The following is a 23,393-nucleotide window of genomic DNA, read 5'->3' as shown; positions in this document are numbered from 1 at the left end:
AGCCTGGCTTGTGGCTGAGCAGAGCTCCTCCCATGAAAGAGCTCCCTGACCACCAGAGGGCAGCTCCTCCATTGAGCGTCTGCCCCCTGGTGGTCAGTGTGTGTCATAGTGACCAGTCATTCCCAGTCTTTCTGCTGTTAGGGTCAGTTTGCATATTACCCTTTTACTATATAGGATAGATGCCTGGTGCACAGGTGCGGACCAGCTGTTTGCCCTGAAGGTTGTCCCGGATCAGGGTGGGGGTCCCACTTGGGTGCCTGGCCAGCCTGGATGAGGGGATAATGGCTGTTTGCAGCTGGTCACACCCCCTTCAGGGTGGGGGTCCCCACTGGGGTGCCTGGCCAGTCTGGGTGAGGGGCTGAGGGCCGTTTTCAGGCTGGCGGGTGACTGAAGCTCCCAACCTCTCCTTTTTTCTTTCTTTTTTTTAAAATTCTGGGATTTATTTACCTTCTATGGCTGTCACTGGAGCTGAGAGCTGGCTTTAGCTTGAGGCCTTGGCTGCTGAAAGCAGGTATCTGGGCTTTGTTGAGCTTCTATAATTGAAACACTGTTGCAACTCCAGCTCTGAGGCCCAGCTGGCTGAAAGCAGGTTTCTGGGGTTTGTTTAGCTTCTATAATTGCAACATTGTTTCTTAGAGTGCAGCTCAGAGGCTGGCAGCAGCAGGCGGGGAACCTTGGCTTCCTCCATCACTGGATCAAGCAAGCCTCCTGTTCGCTTCAGCTGCTTGGCTTCTGGCTGCCATCTTGGTTGGCAGTTAATTTGCATATCGCTCTGATTAGCCAATGGGAAGTGTGTCAGAGGTACAGTTAATTACCATGTTTGTCTATTATTAGATAGGACTAGAGGTCCGGTGCACGAAATTCGTGCACATGGGTGGGGGGTCTCTCAGCCTCACCTGCACCCTCTGCAATTTGGGACCCCTACACCGTTTCCTTATCTAGCTAATCTCTTCATATTTAAAAAAATTAACTGAAATACTACCTACTCTAGGAAATACTCTGAACAAATCTCTTTACAACAACAGCTTCTCAACCTTTGGGTCGAACGACCCTTTCACAGGGGTCGCCTAAGACCATCCTGCATATCAGATATTTACATTACAATTCATAACAGCAACATTACAGTCATGAAGTAGCAACGAAAATAATTTTATGGTTGGGGGTCACAACATGAGGAACTGTTTTAAAGGGCCAGAAGGTTGAGAACCACTGCTTTACAATTTGTATTAAGTATTTTCATAGTATATCATTCTTTTTCTTTAACAGCAACTTAGAGTGGATGCAATGTGCTTCTCATTCTTGCATCTGAATGTTTTCTTCTTACTCTTGTAATAGCAAAGCTTATCCAATTTACATTTGCCCTTCAAGGGCTTATATTTGGTTCAGTTTCTAGTTAGCTCCCTGCTTTTTATTTTATGCAATACATTTGGGTTGTGATAGTAAGTCTCACTTGTAATCAAAATTGTAGGTCTCCCTATCTGAATATTTCTATAATACCTATCACTTTAGCATACCAGAGATTGTGTGCATTTATAGAAAATAACAATAAATGTCACCTGATCATTTGCTCTTCTAGTAATATAGCAAGATGTATTATTCTAGTAATTTAACTATTACAAAACAGGCATGCAGAAATAAATCACATTGAACAATAAAGAATGACTCAAATATCAAAGCATAGTATACTTAGGGCCTCCCTTGTCCTGTGCCTCAGATATCATAGCATATTACACAGTTCACATGGAACTCAGTTTTCTTCAAAATAGGAAGGGATCCCATACTCATGAAGAAGCTACTTCCACACATATTTTTTTTATTTAATTCACAGCACATAGTCTTTGTTCTAATTGTTGGAAAATCATCCTAGCAATTGCCTCTGTTCCTCTCTGTATTGTTGCCTTACATTCTGATGTCATTACTGCACTTTTATCATCCACTCGCTCTAATAAGATTGTGAATTATTTAAGGGCAGAGATCATGACTTGAGCTTGTATGTTCCCTGTCATGGTGCCTAGATAAATACTCAAATGCATCCAGTCCAAATGACTGTGATGAGAGAGACCCACCGTTGCTGGAGACCTCTGATTTTTATTTAAGGGGCCTCACTTGTTCTGCGCCTTTACAGAGGGGTGAGTAGTGGCTGAGGGAATTTGAGGAAACCCAGACAGAATTCTCCTCCTAAAAGATTTTTGCTAAGCTGGCGCCTGGGACCGCCGGGCATTTGTCCAATTAAAACCTGGACACACAGCAATAACAAAGGCACTGGTCTCCTACTGCTAATGCCTAGGGATCAAACTCAACCTGTAGGAACTCACCCCGGCAGTCAGGACCGGACACTGGGTGGACCTAGGCTGGTGCTCCTAATTCTGGGGAGAGGGAGACTTCCTGTGGCTGCAGGCTAGAGGCCCCGGACTCTGCGCCACCCACCCGAACAGGTCCATAGTGCAGGCTGGTCAGCAGAGCGGATTCTTTGCCTGGGATCACGGGAGGCGTGGCCTGGCCTGTTCACCCCGTGATCAATTGCAAGGAGGCCTGGCCCATTCGCCCCGTGAGCGACCACAGGGAAGCCTGGCCTGGCCTATTCACCCCGTGATGGGCACTGGGCTGGGGGACGTGGACCCGGGCCACTGCTTGGTACCGGTGCACACGCAAGTGGCCACGGGGTGGGAACATCTGCTTGGCGCCTGTGTCAAAAGGCCCGGAGTGGCCGGAGGTGTTCTGGGACCCCGGTTGCTCAGGGCCTATGTGCGGGCCTACAGGCTAGGAGCGGCCTGGGTTCCGAGGATGTTCCTGGGACCCAGGCCGCTCGGCACATGCATATGCAAATTAACCCGCCATCATTGTCAGGTTAATTTGCATACTCCTGATTGGCTGGTGAGTGTAATGGAGGGACAGTCAATTTACATGTTTCTGTTTTATTATATAGGATTGCTAGTAGTAAAACAGAGGTTCCTATCTAGGAGAGATGTAGAGTCCTACGTGTTGACAAATAATTAGCCAAAATAAAATATAAGATAATAGCACCCATGGTTAAGGCAAACATTCTCATAAAAGCAAATTTTAAGTATTTTGGAAAACATTTTGGTATTTATAAAAGCATCCTTAAATTCTTCATCCTATTTGGCTCAGTAGTTCTACTTCCAAAGGAAAGAATTATAAAATACCCACTAGGTGTCTCATATGTTACCTATGAAAACAGAAAAGTGGTAACACGCAAAATGTCCTAAAGAAAACTTCCCTTGAGCTGATCTTAAAGGACCAATAGGTATTAGCCAGATAGAAAGGGAACTTGTTTTAGTCAAAGGGAGTAAAACCTGAAAAAAATTGAAGCTACAATGATAGTTGGGGTCTTTGATACAGAACTAAAAATTAGACTTGTTGTGTAAGAGAAGTGAAGTCATCTCACATTTTTAAGCATAGTGAAAATTAAGAAAATATTGGCATCATCTTACCTTTGCAAATGAGCAAATGGATGCTAAAGAAATTCAATGACTTGCCTCAGTTAGCACTAATGAAAAACCTCAGAGCAGGGTCTAAACTCAGATTATCTGATTCAAAGTCCAAGGCTTTATGCCAAACCACAGACTTTTGTATGTTATACTCAGTTAGTGCCCTTCTGGAGCTGCAGGCAGTAAGCTGCCCCCCACCCCTGCTTGCCCCTGACATCTTGTCCTCTCAATTCTTGTTCTCCCCTTCTTCATCTGTCCATGAAATATTTGTTTCATGAGGGCAGGCTTTTGTCTATTTTGTTCTCAGTGCCAGAACAGTGCTGGGCACATGGTAGGCACTAAATAAATATTCTCTGCATGTTAACATAAATACTGAAGCATGATCAAATAAAGTGTCATAACCTGGCTTTCTCAAAGCCATGATTCTGAAAGGTAACCACAGAACCCAACCACATTTTTAGTTATAAACTCACAAACTGACAGGAAGGTTTTTTTCTTTTTCTTTGTTGGTACTGTAGGTTATGATTTGAGTTGATCTCAACATATCTTTAGTTAATCTTCTAAAGAGTTGAGCTGAAGTTTAGAGAGTAGAATGAGGCACAGACTGAGAAGACCCAGTATTCATAACTTATTAAGCTGACAACTAGATTTACAGCTATTAGAAAAGAAATGGGGGAGAGAAATTCACCAGATGTTACAAGCCCTTATAACAATCAAGTCCAAGGTATCTTGAGAGAAGACATCAATATTTGGAGTTTGAATGCCATTTGGATCACAGGATTTTTTTTTCTTCATTTATATTACTACTAGAGGTCTGGTGCACGAAATTCATGCACTGGGGGGGGGGGGCGGGGGTCCTTCAGCCTGGCCTGCACCCTCTTGCAGGCTGGGACCTCTCAGGGGATGTCTGCCTGCCAGCTTAGGCCCACTCCCTGTTGGGATCAGGCCTAAGCTGGTAGTCCAGGACACCTCACACCTTACCGCCTGCCTGCTCACTGCACCTTACTGCTCAGCTCATTGCTCCTTAGTGCTGCCGCAGAGGCTCCTGCCACCACCACTGTGCTCACCAGCCATGAGTCCAGCTTCTGGTTGAGCACTGCTCCCCCTGTGGAAGCACACTGACCACCAGGGGGCAGCTCCTGGTCATTCTGGTCATTCTGTGTAATGGTCGCTTAGGCTTTTATTATATAGATTCCCTCCTAAGTGATAAAAAAGAGAGAAAAAAATGTTATTTAATATATAACTCACTCATTTAATCAAAGTGCTAAATGTATATTTTACTTTGTTAAAAACATGCCAGATGATTATATATTATCTTTGCCTAAGAATTATATATTGACTGTTTTATAACTTCCAACAGGCAGAGTATAAAGTAAATATGAGGTTGGAAGCAATACATTGGCATCAATGAATGCAGACAATAATCAGAGTATAAACTTTTTAATTGGGAAATAAATATCAATTAGGGTTCTTTCCTTTTGCATTGCCAAACTGCCCCATTCAATTTTGGATGCGATGGCAGAGATATTTTATCACTCATTTTAGTGCATAGTATTCTTTAGAAATGGCTTTTGTTATATTAATCTAGTTTAAAAGCTCGTCCTCTTAAACTGGATAGAAAAAAAAAATGTTACCATGGAATGAAGACTTCAAAATGTGGTACACATTCAGTCAACAAGCATGCATGTAAAAATGGATGCACCCCAGGGATTTCAGTTTTGTTTGCTATAAAACAGAGTGAACACTGCCATCCTAGGTTTATTGAGAAGATTTTATAGGTGGGTGAGCCTATGCAGTACCTGGCATTTTATTAGAAATGTAAATGTTCATTTTATTTTTTCGTCAAGCAGTGGAAGAAACCTATGTATCACCTCGTTCAAATGTCCACTAAAATGTAAGCCGTCCTCCTCCTCCTCAGATGAGTGTAGTCACTGCAGGAGCACTTCCAGCCCCAGGGAAGGCATGCCTTCTCCGGAGGGCCCCTCCTGAGGAAGCCTTTTCTCTGCCAGCCAAGTTCTGCCTCTGGAGCCACTTGGTGCAATTCCAGTCCTCGGCCCTGGCCATCCTCTTGGTCAGATGATAGGAATGCCAAAGAGCTTCTATCAAAATACTATGATCAGAAAATACTATTGTAAACAAAGTAAAAAGACTGCAAAGAAACCAATAAGCAATTAGTAGCTAGCCTTTGTTCTGAAGTGTTCATTCTACACATAAACCTCACTTTGTTACCAGGTGAATTTGAGCCATCCAGTTCCATTTTCTAGTGGTTTCATATGTTTTATGTAAATGAAAAGTTCAGGATTATATAAATGTTAGATATTATTTGTAAGTCACTTTGCTTAATTTTGAAATTAAAATGCCATTGTTTTATAGACAGGGCATTGAAAATCTGTCAAATACTAGTATACTTATAAATGATTTTTCCTTTTACTTATAACTTAGATATAATTATAGACTTCTGACCAAGGAAACATCTTATTTGAAGAATGAAAATTATAATGAAAATTAAAATTATAATGAAAACTTACTTTTACTTAAACTTTAAGAGACAAGGAAGGTTGTCATTGATACTTTGGTTGGTAAAAGTAATCATTTCTAATCACACCATGGATAGAATTTTAAAAAATTATTTTAAAGGTAAATAACCTCTACATCTATTCAAGTTGTTAAGTGTAATATTTCTTTCATATCTGGCATCTATGCAGGTTCAAAATAAATAATATACTCCTGCTACTGAAATGAGATAGCAGGAAGTTATATCACTGGTGTGCTCTAGGCTACATGATGATTATTTTTGTCAAAAAAGGTTGTGTTCCTGGAAAACTGCTTTATCAATGGCTCATAACAAATTCGAAATCATGTGAACAGAAATAAAGCAGGAAATAGATAATAAAAATTATTGTGGCAAATGCCTCCACAGAAAGATTTTACATTTTGAAGGTAAACCTTACGCAGATAGTTTTGTGGGTTTTGTTTTGTTTTTGTCATTGTAGGACTATTTAAAGCAATCATATGAGCTTTTGATTTGTCTTTGACAAGTTTAATCATCTGCATTGTAAGCCTTGCTATGGTCTAAGACTGCTAGAAATGTAAGTAGCACTAAGGAATATTTGACAATATAATGGTTGGCATCAATAGTGACAGAGTCAGCTGAAAAGAACTTTTCACAATTTAAGTGTCTGCATCATGATAAACTGTTACTCAACTTGACTATTTGCAGATTCGGTACTGGTCAGCTCATGACAAAGAAGCAGCTGCACACAGAGTTCAAGTCAACAGCCAAGAGTACTCGGCCAGGCTGGAGAACCTTCTGCCGGACACCCAGTACTCTGTGGACGTCAGGGCGTGCAATAGTGCCGGGTGTGGGCCTCCCAGTGAGATGATTGAGACCTTCACCAAGAAAGCACGTGAGTCTGAACATTCGCATTTTAGACTTGTCGAAAACTAGCAATCGGTTCCATCATGATGAAGGTACATTTGAGAGAAATTTATTACCTAGCAGTCTTAGCACATTTGATTTTCTTTTTTTTTTTTCATTAAAATCACACAAAAAATTTAAAGAAACATGGATAGTTAATGTCAATGATGAAAAAATATGGGGAATGCCTTTATACATTAATGTTCCATTTTAGAAATAAAATTACAGAACCTCCCTTTGAAACGATGCCCCTCAAAATTTTTCACCATTAGATAACTAATTTTTATTCATTCTGTTATTATTTCAAACTTTATTTATTTATTTTTTTAAATATATATTTTATTGATTTTTTACAGAGAGTAAGGGAGAGAGCTAGAGAGTCAGAAACATCAATGAGAAAGAAACATCGATCAGCTGCCTCCTGCACATCTCCCACCGGGGATGTGCCCGCAACCCAGGTACATGCCCTTGACTGGAATCGAACCTGGGACCCTTCAGTCAGCAGGCCGACGTTCTATCCACTGAGCCAAACCGGTTTTGGCTCAAACTTTATTTTCATAGAAATACATTGACAGCATGAAACAAATTAAATTCTGCTTCTTTTTTCTTCTTTGTGATGACTTACAAATGTTCATCATTGCAGAGTACAAATGCTGTAGCACTACATTTACTCCCTTATCACCACATGCTCTCATTGTTCATACAACAAGATCACTGTTCAGATGATCTGGTCATTCTCATCTCTCTGGCTCTTTGATATCTCTTTCTTGAATCAAGTTGAATATTTCAAATAGGAGAATTTCTATTCAGGGAGTTTTGCAATTAATCAAAGATGTGATTAGCATTATAGTTTTATAAATTTATGAAGTTTACTTGGAAAAAAAGAAACTTCTAAAAGAACATGGTGGTAAGAGCCAGACTTTGGTATCACACATGGGTATCGGATCTGTTTCTGCCACTCAAAGAAATGTGTGATGATAAGACAAATTACTTCAAATCTTTAAACCTCAGTTTTCAAATCTGTGAAAGGAACATTTACTTCTTTGTTCTTTTATCCATTTATTTATTCATCCAAAGTATGCTAAGTGCTGAGCACTGTTCTAGGTGTTGAGGATACAGAAGACTTCAAACTAGACTTATAGTCTTTTCTCATGGGATTACCAACAATTGGAAGGAGAGAGTAAAACAAAACAAAAATAAAACTAAATCTCTGACAAATAAATATGATAATATCAGATGATAGGACAATAAAGTGGATAAACAGATGATAAAATTGAAACTGATTTGGGCAAGAACCAAATTCCAATTGGGTGGTCAGGAGTGGCCTCTTTGAGAGATGCCATTGGTGCTTGGATATGAGTAATAATAAGGACCTACTATGTGAGTACTGGGGCTGTGGGAGATGAGAGATTGTTTCAGGCAGAGAAAATTATGAGTGCAAAGCCTTTAGGCGGAAAGAGTTTGATATGTTTTAAGTCTAGAAAGGCCAATGGGGCCAGGATATAAGTTCTGAGGTGAGAAGGGGAAGTATGTTGGCATCAAAATATGAATGGCCTTGTAGGTCATAGTAAGGAATTTGAGTTATTCCTAAGTATAAGAAGCCATTGGAAGAGTTTAAAGTTGAGAGTAATACCTAATTAACATGTTTGGAAGAAATCATTCTGGGTTGGTTCTAGATGGACAGTAGGTAGTGATGGATAAGAGTGTAAGCAGAATAGCCAATCAGGAGGTTACTTTAGTAGTCAAGGAAAGAAATGGTGGTGGTCAGAACTAAGTAATCACAGGGAGAAATAGAACATTTTCTGCAGGCAGCATTGACAACTTGCTGCTTGTTTGGGTATTGACAATGAATGAAATGAAAGATGAATAACTAGATTTTTGTTTGAGAAACTGGGGATTTAATTGTGAAAGACTTCTAGAGAGGCACATCTGGGGGTACATTACAGATATCCCATCTTGATTTTATTACATTTGAGAAGACTTTGAAACATTAAAGTAGAGATCTTCAGTTGCACATGTATGTTTAAAGCTTATGACAAAGATTAGAGATAGAATTGTGAGTACATACAGCTCTGGTCCCAGGTGTAAGAAGTAGGGAAGATTCATAGAGGAGAGAAGGGTGCTCAGGATCAGGTCCTACGTCATTCCAACATGTAAAAATTGATCAGAGAATGTGGAGCCAGCAAAGCATGGTGATGAGAAAGAGCAGCCAGAGAGGTAGGAGGCAGAAATGGACTTTAAAGGATCATGAATTAAGAAAAAAATTAAATTCCACAAGGAATCAGAAGATCAATTATGTGAAATGCTTCAAAAATGTTAAATTAAAAAAAGAATTAAAAAAGTGCCATGAAAATTGGCCCAGTTGTCATAATGGATAACCTTGAGAGCAGCAGTGTCATAAGATTGGTTCAAAAAGAAACTCGAGTGAAAGATGATGAGAGGATGACAAAAGTTATATTATCTACCTCACAGGACCATGGGTCATAAAGTGCTTAGCATAGTGCCTGCCATATAGGAAGCAATCATTAAAATTAGCTGTTGCTGTTGTCACATTATTAGCATCAGCATTATAATTCCTGACACAATGCAGCTTGCAGAACTGAAGCTGGAAATGGTGATGGTCAATTGCATATTATTACTTTTCACAGCTCCAAGCCAGCCGCCAAGAATCATCAGTTCCATAAGGTCTGGTTCACGGTACATAATCACCTGGGATCATGTGGTCGCACTATCAAATGAATCTACAGTGACAGGATATAAGGTAGATAAAAGATTACTGGAGTATTCCCCCCTCAAGCTTCATTCTTACAAAGAGGACTGGTGTTGGGACTTTTTGCTCTTTCTGCAAAATCCATTCAGTTTTCTCATTCTAGCTGTGTAACAGTATCAGATGACACAGTGCTATGATAAATTTTGAAATGAGAAAAGGTCTTCAGTGCAGTCTAAGAAAATGATGCATCAAGTGAGCAAGATAAAATAACTGCTTTAAAGTACAGAGTTGTTAGAATAATCATGCCTGAAGAACAGAGACAGAAAGAATCCACTTTTGTTCCACAATGATTAAGATAGAGTTTCCCAGCACACAGCGAACTCTTTGATGTATTGAGTTGCCATCTATAAATGAACAAAAAGAGAAAAATATTATTTCTGTATATTCTCTATATCACACCCTATCACATTTTTCATTGTATACTAAATGTTAGAACTAATGTGAAAAACGTTTTAAATTGTGAAGCAATTTTTTCGACTACTTCAATTTATTGAAAGAGCCCTCTTTTTGTACTACTTCTTTTAAAAATTACATTCTTCACAATCTTTATTTTAGGTCATCTAAAAAATTCACATTCTATTGGATAATCCTAAAATATAGGTGAAATTGATTTATTTGAATGCAAAATAACATTAATTTTCCAGAAATTATTACATATAGCTACCCTAGGACTAATTTTATTAATAAAAGCGTAAGAATATTCTGTTTAGGGCATTCACGCATTGGTACCACTTTATTAATTTTACATATTTTGGGACTTCTTAAGGTACTCTATAGACCTGATGGCCAGCATGATGGCAAACTGTACTCAACTCATAAACACTCCATAGAAGTTCCAATCCCCAGGGATGGAGAGTATGTTGTGGAAGTGCGTGCACACAGTGATGGAGGAGATGGAGTGGTGTCTCAAGTCAAAATTTCAGGTAAGCCAGTCATTTAAGACCCATTTCATTTGGGTACTTGTAAGTTTCTAGGCTACATGGGTTCCCAAGAGTAAAGGTAGGACTGATATTCACACGAATATGAGTGATTTGAAATGTCAAGGATGCCCTGAAGCTTGACATTTCTTTCCTTCTGAGTCACAAAAGTAAATTTGCAACACACCGCATACTTGTTGATTATTATCTGGGTGTCAAAGCATAATTAAAATACTATAATGTATTAAAATGAGACATAATACTAGGGCAATAGATAATAATGACCAAACTTCTCTTATATCAAAAGGAAATTCACTGGACTATTGTTAATATTCTTCTAACCTCCTTTTTCTTGTCTTGCACATATGAATATAGTAGTAAAGTAAAAAGACAGTAAATGATTATTCTTTTATCATCTCCCTGTCTGCATATCTATTCTTTCTCTGAAAAAATATTTTTCTCACAGCACTAGTTCATTCAAAATACATATTTGAGTCAACAATTTCTTCCCTTTTTAGGATTTGTAGAACTCTATTATTTGTTTAAATTTTAATACTTTTTCTCACCCTGGATGGATAGTGTAGCTTAATTACACAGAATAAAAACTGATGTTAATTTGAAAATTTTATGAGAAACTGAAATACAAGAATAATTAACTTCAAAAAAAGTTGATTTGAAATGTCATGATTTATATCTAAATAATGAATATTTGCATATTAAACTAATAAAATACCCTTTAATACAATGCCATACTTTTCAGTCTGACTATAATTGCATAAAGAAACTGTAGAATTAACATTAGGAAATATTAGATATTTGGTGAATGGTACCATTCTAGAATTTTTAATAATTTGGATTTACTTGTAAATTGTTTAAATTATCTTATAGTGAGAAAAGCATGGAAATATAAATGGAAATTTTAGATTTTCTTGTAAATTTAAAAAATTTAGATGGAAACTTTTTTAGTTTAAATATCATGTCATTTTAGAAAATTTGGAAATTACAAAAATACATTGCTAGGTTAATGGTCACATGAGTTATGCTGTCCATTCATTCAACAAATATTCATTTACTAGAGGCCCAGTGCACAAAATCATGCGAGACCCAGACCCCCACTGTGCTGCGAGACCCAGACCCCCACTGTGCTGCGAGACCCATCAATGCACCTCCTGGTGACCGGTTGTTTGGTCATTATGTCGTTACGGCATTACTGCCACCGGCTTTTTATAATATAGATTGCCCACAATGCATAGGCACAGTTTACATACGTAAAATGTGCTACCACTTATATATTTACACATTCCTTCGAGTCCAGATTACAATCATCCCCACTGGCCCAACTGCAATTCTAAAATTTTTCTGGGCTTCTTATTTTGTCTTCCTTTAGCCCATTCTCTATGCAGCAGCTGGAGGGAGTCAAATCATATCACTCTCCTCTCAGAAAGAAATGCTATAGAATAAATCTAAATTTCTTACTGTGACCTAGTGTGCCCTATATAATCTGGCCCCACCAAACTCTCTCACCTCAAGTAAGTGATTTTTCCCTTGCTCCATTAACCTTCTTTCTCTGCTTGAGCATACCAACATTATGCCTACCTTGAAGCATCTATGCTTGTTCTTGTTGCTGTCTGAAATTCTCCAGATCTTGGCATGGCAGTCTCATTCTTGTCATGTTTGTTTGTGCTCAGATGTCATCTTCTCAGAGTAGAACTATATGGCTTTCAGTGTAAGATCACCCCCTACTCTAATTTTTTTGTCATATTGCATCACTGTTTTATGTTCTTCATAACATTTATAACTATTTAAAATTCTCTTATTCATGTATACTTATATTGTTGACTGTCTTGAATGAAGAAATTGTTACTTGAATGTAAGCTCCATGAGAACAAGCTCCTTTTTACTTGTTTAGCCTTCGAATCCCCAGCACCTACCGTACATATCTGGCACAGAACAGGGTTTTAACAAATAATGTTTGAGTAAACTTAGAATTTTTGTACAGTAAAATTTAGTTAAAAAATAATTTGGGCAACTTAAACTACTTTTTAGATATCTAGAATGTAGATGCACTTCCCATTAGGCTCATGATTTGTATTGTGCCATGGGCTAATCCACGAAGTTGGTTCTTACAGAGAGTAAGATGTAATGTGAGAGATATTACAGAAAATTTATTTGACATGGTAATCTTTAACTCCACTTCTCTCTGACCTGAGCACTGTTATCTGCTGTCTTAATAAATTATTCCCTATGACATGTTTATAGCTCACATCAAGGCATATGTAACACTGCAAATGTTTCACCATTAGCATACTATCTCTAATAAGTTCTATATTTCCTATTAATAATCTTTTGTTTTTATATAACACTAGAGGCCTGGTGCACAAAAATTTGTGCACTCGGGGGGCGGGGGGAAAGGGGTCCCCCAGCCTGGCTTATGCCCTCTCGCAGTCTGGGACCCCTCGGGAGATAACGACCTGCTGGCTTAGGCCTGCTCCCGGGTGGCAGAAGGCAGGCCCAATCCCTAAGTGCAGCCCCTGGTCAGGCTCAGAGCAGGGCCGATTGGGGAGTTGGGGTGCTGTCCCTGTCACAATCAAGGCAGGGTCGATGGGGAGGTTTTGGCACCACCCCCTGTCACGCACAGAGCAGGGCCGATCAGGGGGCTGGGGCGCTGCCCCCTGTCACTCACAGAGCAGGGCCCATCAGGGGGTTGGGGCACTGCCCCCTGTCACTCAAAGAGCAGGGCCCATTAGGGGGGTTGGGGGGCCGTACTCTGTCACTCACAGAGCAGGGTCAATCAGGGGGTTGGGGAGCTCCCCCCTGTCATGCACAGAGCAGGGCCGATCAGGTGGTTGAGGAGCTCCCCCCTGTCACTCACAGAGTAGGGCCGATAGGGGAGTTGGGGCACCGCCCCTGTCACACACAGAGCAGGGCGGATCAGGGGGTTGGGGTGCTGCACCCTGTCATACTCAGGGCAGGGCCAATGGGGAGGTTATGGCTCTACCCTGTCACACACAGAGCAAGGCCCGTGGAGGGGGGTTGGGGCGCCACCCTCTATCACCCACAGAGCAGGGCCGATCAGGGGGTTGGGGTGCCACCACTGTCACACTCGGGGCAGGGCCGATGGAGGGGTTATGACTCTACCCTGTCACACCGAGCAGGGCCCGTGGAGGGGGGGGGGGGGATTGGGCCGCCGCATCCTGTCATACACAGAGCAGGGCCGATCAGGGTGTTGGTGTGCTACACCCTGTCAAACACAGAGCCGCAGGGCAATCAGGGGATTGGGGAGCTCCCCCCTATCAGGCACAGAGCAGGGCTGATCAGGGGGTTGGGGCGCCTTCCCCTGTCACAAACAGAGCAGGGCGGATAGGGAGGTTGTGGCCCCGCCCCCTGTCACACACAGAGCTGCAGGGCAATCGGGGTTTGGACGCTGCCCCCTGTCACGCTGATCCCGGTGCCGGGAGGCATATTACCCTTTTACTATATAGGATAGAGGCCTGGTGCATGGGTGGGGGCTGGCTGGTTTGCCCTGAAGGGTGTCCTGGATCAGGGTGGGGGTCCCCACTGGGGTGCCTGGCCAGTCTGGGAGAGGAGTTGAGGGCTGTTTTCCGGAAGCGAGTAACTGAAGCTTCCAACCGCTCCTTGTTTTCTTTTTTTTTTTTTTATTCTGGGCCAGCTTTAGCTCTGAGGCCTTGCTGCTGAAAACATCGATACAAAGTTTCGGTCCACTGGCTTTCAGTCCGGCTGGTTTCTGGTGTTTTGTTTAGCTTCTTATTTGCAACATAGTATATAGTTGCTTAGAGTTGCAGCTGAGAGGCCGGCAAGTGAGGCGGGGAACGTTGGAGTCCACAGCAAGCAAGCCTCATGCTCGCTTCAGTGCCTGGCTGCCGGCCGCCATCTTGGCTGACAGTTAATTTGCATATACTCACTGATTAGCCAATGAAAAGGGTAGCGGTCGTACGCTAATTACCATGTTTCTCTTTTATTAGTGTAGATTGTGAGCCTAATTAAGAAAAATGTGAAGATAGCCACAGTATTTTGATTATAAATTTTAATATACTAATTTTACTTATTACAAATTCACTACAAATTTTACAATACAGATTGGTGAGTATTCTTGGTCATAAATAAATATCCACAGAGAAACATGTACTTCAGTATTTAGGTATGAATGTGCACATTGTGAGCTTTTATATTTCTTTTTAGTCTTAAACAGAGTACAGATATTTTAGTCAAATTAAGGGAGACTTTTAAGGACATTTTAGCATCTGGACTTCTTCCTAAGAGCAGGCAGTAGTCAACAGAAACCTTCAATGTAGAAACAACATGATAAGATATTTGTACTTGAAAATCACTTTGGTGATTGTGGAAAAATATATATGTAGGGGAGTAAGATGTAAGGAGATGAATTATAAGGTTATTATCATAGAATGATTAAAGATGATGATGGTATGGCCTGGAAAGAGGGCAGTGGCGAAGTCTCGGGTGGGTTCTACAAAAGCAAGGCCTTTTACCATTTGATTTAAAGTTCCTATATATTCATTTTGTTGACTTTATGTCTTCTAATAAATCTGTAATTTATCCTGGTGTTACCACAGATGATGGAGTCTAAACATTTAACCTATTATTTTTGGTAACTCCAAGCTATTAAGTTAAACTATATAACCAAAGCCACTGACTTAAACACTGATGAAAAACACATTTTGTGTTTTCCCTTTGTCCTCTTCGGCCCAGTAGCAGAAGTGGAAGGGCTAGGAAACCATTTTTTAGGTGGAACCGATAGATGTTTAACTCTATTACTCACATGTTCCTCTCTCCAGTGCCTAAGTAGTACAGTATAAAGATAACAAGAAGGTAGTTGAAATTGTTTATTTTTAATTCCTATGTTATTAGATTAAAATGCAATATTAACATAACTAATTTGGCAAATATCTCCTCTGTAAGCATTTTCAAAAACCAAAATTGTTTTTGAGTTTCTAATATTGTACAACAGCCTAAAGATAGATAGATAGATGATAGATAGATAGATGGATAGATAGATAGATAGATAGATAGATAGATAGATAGATAGATATACATAGTAGTCTTAGATAGGAACTAACCATACCACAAAAGTGGGGTACTTATATGGCATAAGTAAAACTTCACCAGCAAAAAATGATTAACACACAATTCATTACAGTGTTGCCTTGTGACTGGGGCAGTGGGGAGAGGGCAACCGGGAAGAAGCTTATAGGGTGATAACAATGTTATTTCTTTGCCTGGCTGGTAAGTATACAGGTAGGCTGTTGTTCTTGTTATTTTTAATTATATTTTAAAATATGCTAACTTGCATGATTTATTTCAAACTTGGAAAAGTTAAAAGGGGATTTAAAAAGTGAAGAACTAAAGAAAGGTATTGAATTTGGCATGTGAAAGGTCTATATTAGTTTGCTAGGGCTGCCATAACCAAGTACCACAGACTGGATGGTTTAAATAACTGAAATTTATTTTCTCACAATTCTGGATGCTGGAAGTCTGAGGTCAAGTTGTCGGCAGGTTTCACTTCTTCTGTGGCCTCTCTCTCTGGCTTGTAGCTGGCCATCTTCTCTACGTGTCTTTACATGGTCTTTCCTTTGTGTATATCTATGGCCTAACTTCTCCTTCTTATAAGAACACCAGTCATGTGGGATTAGAGCCCACCCTAATGATCTCATTTTAACTAAAGACTCTCTCTCTCTCTAAATCCAGTCATTCTAATGTATTGGGCATTAGGGCTTCAACACATGAATTTTTGAGGGGACAAAATTCAGCTCATAACTCCTTGGTAATTTAAAGAGAAAAACATCCATAAAATAGTGGAGTTAAAAGTCTTATTCCTTTAAGCAAACCTCATGGAGCTTAAATTCTAAAGGGAGGAGGCAGAATCAGTTAATCATTTTTGTAATAATGTAATATTTTGTCTGATAGGGACAATATCTGAGCATAACTGAAGAAAGTGAAGCAGTAAAGCAGAGGAAGGTGTGTAGGGAGCAATGTAAAAGACTAGGTAGGCCCAGGTTTTCAATAAGAGCAGCAGCAAAAGCCTTCTCTGATGAGATAACAGTGGGAAAGAGAATTCAGTGAAGTGAAGGAATGGTCCATGTAGTTTATCCGAAAGAAGAATTATTTCCACTAGAACAAATACCAGGCTCATGCTTAGATGTTCAAGAAACAGCTGGGTGACCAGTGTGACTGGGGCTGAGTAAGCGACAGGGAGAGTGGATACAATGAGGCTGGAGAGGTAGATGGGACCTGAATCTTAACTAGGTTTTTTTAGGTCCTGGTTAAGGACTTTTGAGTTTTCTTTAAATGGGATGAGAAGCCATCCATCAAAACAGTTTAAGGTAAGAAGTGACATGATCAGGTTTATATTTTAGAAGTCTTATTCTAGTTTTTCTTTGGAAGAAGGTAGGAATCTCATGAATGGTGGGCAAAATCTCTGAATCTCTGGAAACAAGGAGGGTAATTAGAAGACAAAAATCTATTGTGGTCACAGTAGAAGTAATAAGAAGTAGTTATAGTCAGAATTTATTTGGAATATGACCCAACAATGTTTCCTGATGATTTCATAAGGGTGTGAAAAAGTATTTGGCATAACTTGAAGAATTTAGATTGTCCAACAAAATCATCTATTAAAATGGCCAACAGAATTATCTACTTTAACAGAATCATCTCCTGAAAATAGATGATTGGAAAAGAAAAGTTAGGAGTTCCAATTTTGGCATGCTAGTTCATGCTATATCTATCCAAATGAAGCCAGGTGGAGATAGATTTTAAAAAATCATCTAGCAAAACTGAGAAACCAGCTGAGGTCAGATAAGAAATTTGTCAGAGAACCAGTTGGCATAATTATATACTATCTGCAATACATACCAGCCTGAGTACAGAAATGGAGATAGCAGATGGTTGTTAGTGTTGCCCAAAGTTGGCAAATTACAAAGTTAATAGAGTAGGAAACAAGGATTCATTACATCTAATTAAAGAATAATTTAAATAGATGAGCATTGTGTATGTATTAGAATATTTTCAGCTGTCAGTAACAAACTCTCAATTCAGAATTGCCTGAGAGATAGGTGGCCTTTAGACCTTAGAGAAATCAGTGTCTCAAAAATATAATCAAGGACCAGTTTCCCCCTCTTTCTTTACTTGGGAAGGCTCATAACCAGCTTCATTCTCAGACTTGTCATTTTTGTGGTTGCAAGATGGCTGCAGTAACTATTGCATGCAGACCCAATACCAGTGATGGCCAACCTATGACACGCTTGTCAGAGGTGACACACGAACTCATTTTTTTGGTTGATTTTTCTTTGTTAAATGGCATTTAAATATATGAAATAAATATCAAAAATATAAATCTTTGTTTTACTATGGTTGCAAATATCAAAAAATTTCTGTATGTGACACGGCACCAGAGTTAAGTTAGGGTTTTCAAAATGCTGACACGCCGAGCTCAAAAGGTTCGCCATCACTGCCCAATACTGTCTAAGGAAGTTCTATTTTAAAATTTCCCAGAAGGCTCTCAGGAAATCTTTCCCATATTGTCCAGAATTGGGTCACAAGTCTATCCCTGAACTACTAAAATGGCATTTCTATGGTTATTCACAGTGACCAAGATTTACAGCTGAGCTGGGGGCGGGAAAGCCTTCCTTGAGAAGTGAACATCTGAACAAAAAAATGGAAAGTGCTCTCTCTCTTCTTCTGGCACCCCCATAATGTAAATGTTAGTACACTTAAAGTTGTGCAGGGGCTCCTTATACTATCTTCATATATTTTTATTCTTTTTTTCTTTTTGTTCTTCTGATTGGGTGTTTTTTGCTTCCTCGTAATTCAAATCATTGATTTGATTCTAGGAATCATCTACACTACTGTTGAATCCCTGTAAATTTTTCTTTATTTCAGTTAGTATGTGCTTAATTCTGACTGGTACTTTTTCATGTCTTTAAAAGTCTCACTAAGATCCTTGAAAGTCTCACTAAGTCCCTAGAAGCTCTCATTAAACTCCTTAGTCAACCATATAATCATTTTTTTTTAAATTCTGTATCTAGTAGTATGTTTGCTTCTATTTCATTTAGTTTTGTGGTTTTTTTTTCCTGGAGATTTCTTCTGTTCTTTCATGTGTGACATGTTTCTTTGTCTCCGCATTTTGGATGCTTCCCTGTGTTTGTTTCTATGTATTAGGTAGAGCTGCTATGTATCCTGGAATTATCTGAGTGGCCTTGTGTAGTAGGTGTCCTGTAGGGCCCAGCGGCTCAGCCTCCCCAGTCACCTGAGCTGGAAACTCTAGCTGTGCCCTGTGTGGGCTGTGTGCACAGTCTTGTAGTTGAGCCTTGATTGCTGTTGGCATCATTTCAAGTGTGCCAACATTCACATTATGGGGGTACCAGACAGAGAAGAGAGAGAGCAAGATATTGAAAACCTATTTGAAGAAATAATGATACAAAACTTCCTCTACCTGGTGAAAGAAATAGATTTTCAAGTCCAGAAACCACAGAGAGTATCAAATAAGAGGAACCCAAAGAGGTCCAAACCAAGACACATCATAATTAAAATGCCAAAGGTTAAAGACAAAGATAAAATATTAAAAGCAGCAAGAGAAAAGCAGTTAGTTACCTACAAGGGTATGCCTATAAGACTGTCAGCTGATTTTTCAACAGAAACTTTGTAGACCAGAAGGGAGTGGCAAGCAATATTCAAAATAATGAATATCAAAGATCTACAACCAAGATTACTCTACCCAGCAAAGCTCTCATTTAGAATTGAAGGTCAGATAAAGATTTTCACAGACAAGAAAAAGCTAAAGGAGTTCATCACCACCAAATCAGTATTACATGAAATGTTGAAAGGTATTCTTTAAGAAGAGGAAGAAGAAGAAAATGAAGAAGAAGACAAAGAAGAAGAAGGAGAAGGAGAATGAGAAGGAGAGAAGGAGAGAAGGAGAAAAGGAGAAGAGGAAGGAGAAGGAGAAGGAGAAGGAGAAGAGGAAGAAGAAGGAGAAGAAGGAGAAGAAGAAGAAGGAGAAATGCGTAGTAAAATGACAATGAATATATTAGGCAATGACAATGAATAGATATTTAGAATAGTACAACAATTAATTCTAAAAATCAAAATAAATGAACAAAATAAACTGATGAATAAAATAGAACCAAGGGCATGGAAACATGGAACAGATTGACTAATCTCAGAGGGAAGTGGAAGGGGAGGCGGGAAAAGATTAACCAAAGATCTTATATGCATACTAGAGGCCCGGTGCATGAAAATTCATGCACTGAGGGGTGGGGTCCCTCAGCCTGGCCTGCCCCCTCTCACAGTCCGGGAGCCCTCAGGGGCAGGAAACGACACAGTGTTCAGGGGAAGGCGACACCCCCATCACTCCTCTGCTGCTGCCTCTGCCGGCAGCACAAGCCTAGGCCGGCCCTGGTTACCTGAGCCTCGGGTAGCCCTGGGTGGCGGGCCAGCTGCCATCCAAAGCATGCCTGCACCTCGGGCCGGCCCTGGGCAGCTGGGGGTCTGAGGGGACTCGGGGTACTCCAAAGACATGCGCCTGGCAGGGCTGAGGGGACTGGGTGCCATCATCTTGTGGCTATGGACACCGCCATCTTTGGGGGTATGGCAGTCAATCAGCATATTCCCTCCTTATTGGCTGTGGGTGCCACCATCTTTGAGGGCATGGCAGTCAATTAGCATATCCCCTTCTTATTGGCTGTGGGCACCACCATCATTGAGGGCATGGCAGTCAATTAGCATATTCTCTCCTTATTGGCTGTGGGAACTGCCATCTTTGCAGCCTGCTGCTCAGTCGTTTGGTCATCCCTCACTAACCCCCCTACCGGCCTGGTCGCCCCATGCAGCCTGTTCGGTATTCTGTTCAGTTGTTTTGTTTGCGATGGTTGCTTAGGCTTTTATATATATAGATATGCATTGCCTATGAGCACAGACAATAGGGTTGTGAAAGCCGGGGTAGGACTGGAACCACGTGGAGAGGGAGAATGAGGGGAAAAGGGTGACATCTGTAATGCTCTCAACAATAAATATTTTTTTAATGGAAAGTTATTAGCAAGGAAGCAGATATAAAAAGATTTCTTCTTAATATTCAAAGTTAAATGATGAGGTAAATAAGGATGAATGCAGGGAAGGGAATAAGAAAAAACAAGGTAAAAAAGCAGCTTCATAAGAATGTGTAATAAGAGGGATGAAGAGTTATAGGAAAGATACAAAATCAGCTTTAATAGCAGAAAATTTAGGCAGGATTATTATTTTTTATTCAACTAATAAGAGACAGTAATTGTTGATCCTGATATTGAAATATTAAAACAAGGATTTATGACATTGAACAAGTTACACTTGCAAGGGTTATGTCAATAAATTAAATTGAGAGAACTCTGACCTAAAGACAGTAAACAGAGGTTCATCCATATAGATAAATAGCTACTAGAGGCCTGGTGCACAAAATTTGTGCACTCGGGGGGTAGGGAGGGGTGATCCCTCAGCTCAGCCTGAGCCATTTTTCAGTCTGAAAGCCCTTGGGGAATGTCCAACTGATGGCTTAGGCCCGCTCCCTGCTTGGAGTGGGCCTAAGCTGGCAGTCAGACATCCTTAGTGCTGTCATGGAGGCGGGAGAGGCTCCCACCACCGCTGCTGCATTCACCAGCTGTGAGCCTGGCTCAGGGCTTCTGACTGAGTGGTGCTCCCCTGTGGGAGCACACTGACCACCAGGGTGCAGCTCCTGTGTTGAGTGTCTGCTCCCTGATGGTCAGTGTGCATCATAGCAACTGGTCGTTCCACTGTTTGGTCAATTTGCATATTAGCCTTTTAGTATATAGGACTAGAGGCCCGGTGCATGAAATTCATGCACTGGGGAGTGTCCCTCAGCCCAGCCTGCATCCTCTCCAATCTGGGACCTCTTGGGAGATGTCCGACTGCCGGTTTAGGCCTGATCACAGGGATCAGGCCTAAACCGGCAGTCAGACATCCCTCTCACAATCCCAAACTGCTGACTCCCAACCACTCGCCTGCCTGCCTGTCTGATTGTCCCTAACCTCTTCTGCCTGCCAGCCTGATCACCCCCTAACCACTCCCCTGCCAGTCTGATCAACACCTAACTGCTCCCCTGCCAACCTGATCACCCCCACCTTGCCCTCCCCTGCTGGCCTGGTCCCCCCCAACTGCCCTTCCCTGCCAGCCCGGTCACCCCTAACTACCCTCCCCTGCCAGCCTGGTCTGCCCTAACTGCCATCCCCTACAGGCCCAGTCACCCCCAACTGCCCTCCCCTGCTGGCCTGGTTGCCCCAACTGCCCTATCCTGCTGGCCCGGTCGCCCCCAACTGCCCTCCCCTGCCGGCCCAGTCACCCCTAACTGCCCTCCCCTGCTGGCCTGGTCACTCCTAACTGCCATCCCCTGCAGGCCTGGTCCCCCCCACCCCAAATGTCCTCCCTGCCCTGCAGGCCTAGTTGCCCCCAACTGCCATCCCCTGCAGGCTTGGTCCCCCCCAACTGTCCTCCCCTGCTGACCCAGTCACCCCTAACTGCCCTCCCCTGCAGGCCTGGTCCCCCCCAACTGCCCTCCCTCCCCTGCAGGCCCAGTCACCCCCAACTGCCCTCCCCTGCTGGCCTGGTCACCCCTAACTGCCCTCTCCTGCCAGTTCGGTCACCCCCAACTGTCCTCCCCTGCCAGCCTGGTCACCGCTAACTGCCCTCCCCTGCTGGCCATCTTGAAACCACATGGGGGCAGCCATCTTGTGTGAGGGCATGATGGTCAATTTGCATATTACCTCTTAATTATATAGGGTAGCATTACTACTGTTAAAGAATATTTAAGTAGAAAATTGGAATGTATAAGAAACAGTTTAAGTCATTACTGCCGTAAGAAAATTATAAACTTTTTGCTTTGTTTTATATTTTAGATTAGCTATACCACAATACTCAGATGTATGAGACACCTTTCCCCTTAAGAGCTACATTTAATGGTCTTTTCTAAATTTAGAAAGTAGTACTAACAGGGTTGAAAATGGAAAGAATATTGCTGATGGGACTAAAATTAGAATCTAGCATGAGAGGGAATTCCTATATATAGTAAGTCTTTGGAAAAGGGGGTTGTAAATAAAGGAATTTATCATTTGTGAAGATGCAATTACATTGAAGAAGTTTTAGAAAATGATCTTAAGAGAAATACCTTGATTCAGAGATGGGTTTTATTTTGCTGAATTTTGGGGTGTCAGCAAAATTCCAGTTTTATTAAATAGTAATTTATCTATTTCAACTTGTTTGCATATATCAAGCTTTGTAGAATGTCATTATACAGTTTCAACAAATTGTGTGATGGGTCATAATATTTTGCATTAATAAATTGGTCACGAGAAAATAGATAATACTGTGCAATGCATACATTATATGTATAATTTTAATTATTAGTAAAGTCAATTTTGCATTTTTATGAATGTTGGTATATTAGTGGCATAAAAATATCATATCCATCTATTCTGTATACTAAAGGGATTTTAAATATTTTATGATCCTAAGGAAGGAATATTTATATGTACCTCCCCACAAACCATAACATAGTACTTAATATTGTTTCCTAAAATAAGAGTAACAATTAAATGAGTTAAAATAATTATATTATCTTGAATTGTTATATACATCAATCATCAAAACACTATTTCAAAATTAATTTTCCTTTGAAACATTATAGGCTATTTTGAAATTTGTAACCCTCTCAGGAAAATATAAAGATAATTGTTTGTGCTGAGAGAGTTGGGTTTTAAATTTTCTCTCCTATGGTTTGACACTTACCCACCGTAACATAAATTTGAAACCATTTAGGAAAG

The 23,393-nt window shown here is 40.7% G+C and overlaps 1 protein-coding gene across 4 annotated transcripts in view; it reads left to right on the top strand.

Annotated features, from left to right (window-relative positions):
• Window positions 1–23,393, top strand: part of CNTN1 (contactin 1) — a 287,008-nt gene that overhangs the window by 243,820 nt on the left and 19,795 nt on the right. For all 4 annotated transcript variants that reach the window (XM_070410419.1, XM_070410420.1, XM_070410422.1 and 1 more), the window contains 3 exons: window positions 6,670–6,856; window positions 9,516–9,628; window positions 10,404–10,560. In XM_070410419.1, the coding sequence (XP_070266520.1) occupies window positions 6,670–6,856; window positions 9,516–9,628; window positions 10,404–10,560 (457 nt within the window). The remainder of the gene's footprint in view (window positions 1–6,669; window positions 6,857–9,515; window positions 9,629–10,403; window positions 10,561–23,393) is intronic.

This window comes from Myotis yumanensis, unplaced genomic scaffold (genome assembly GCF_028538775.1).
Source record: "Myotis yumanensis isolate MYYU_CA2020_CCGP unplaced genomic scaffold, mMyoYum1.0.hap1 SCAF_3, whole genome shotgun sequence".
NCBI lineage: Eukaryota > Metazoa > Chordata > Mammalia > Chiroptera > Vespertilionidae > Myotis > Myotis yumanensis.
Note: the sequence above shows the minus strand (reverse complement) of the source record. Positions and strands in the feature narration are given on the sequence as shown.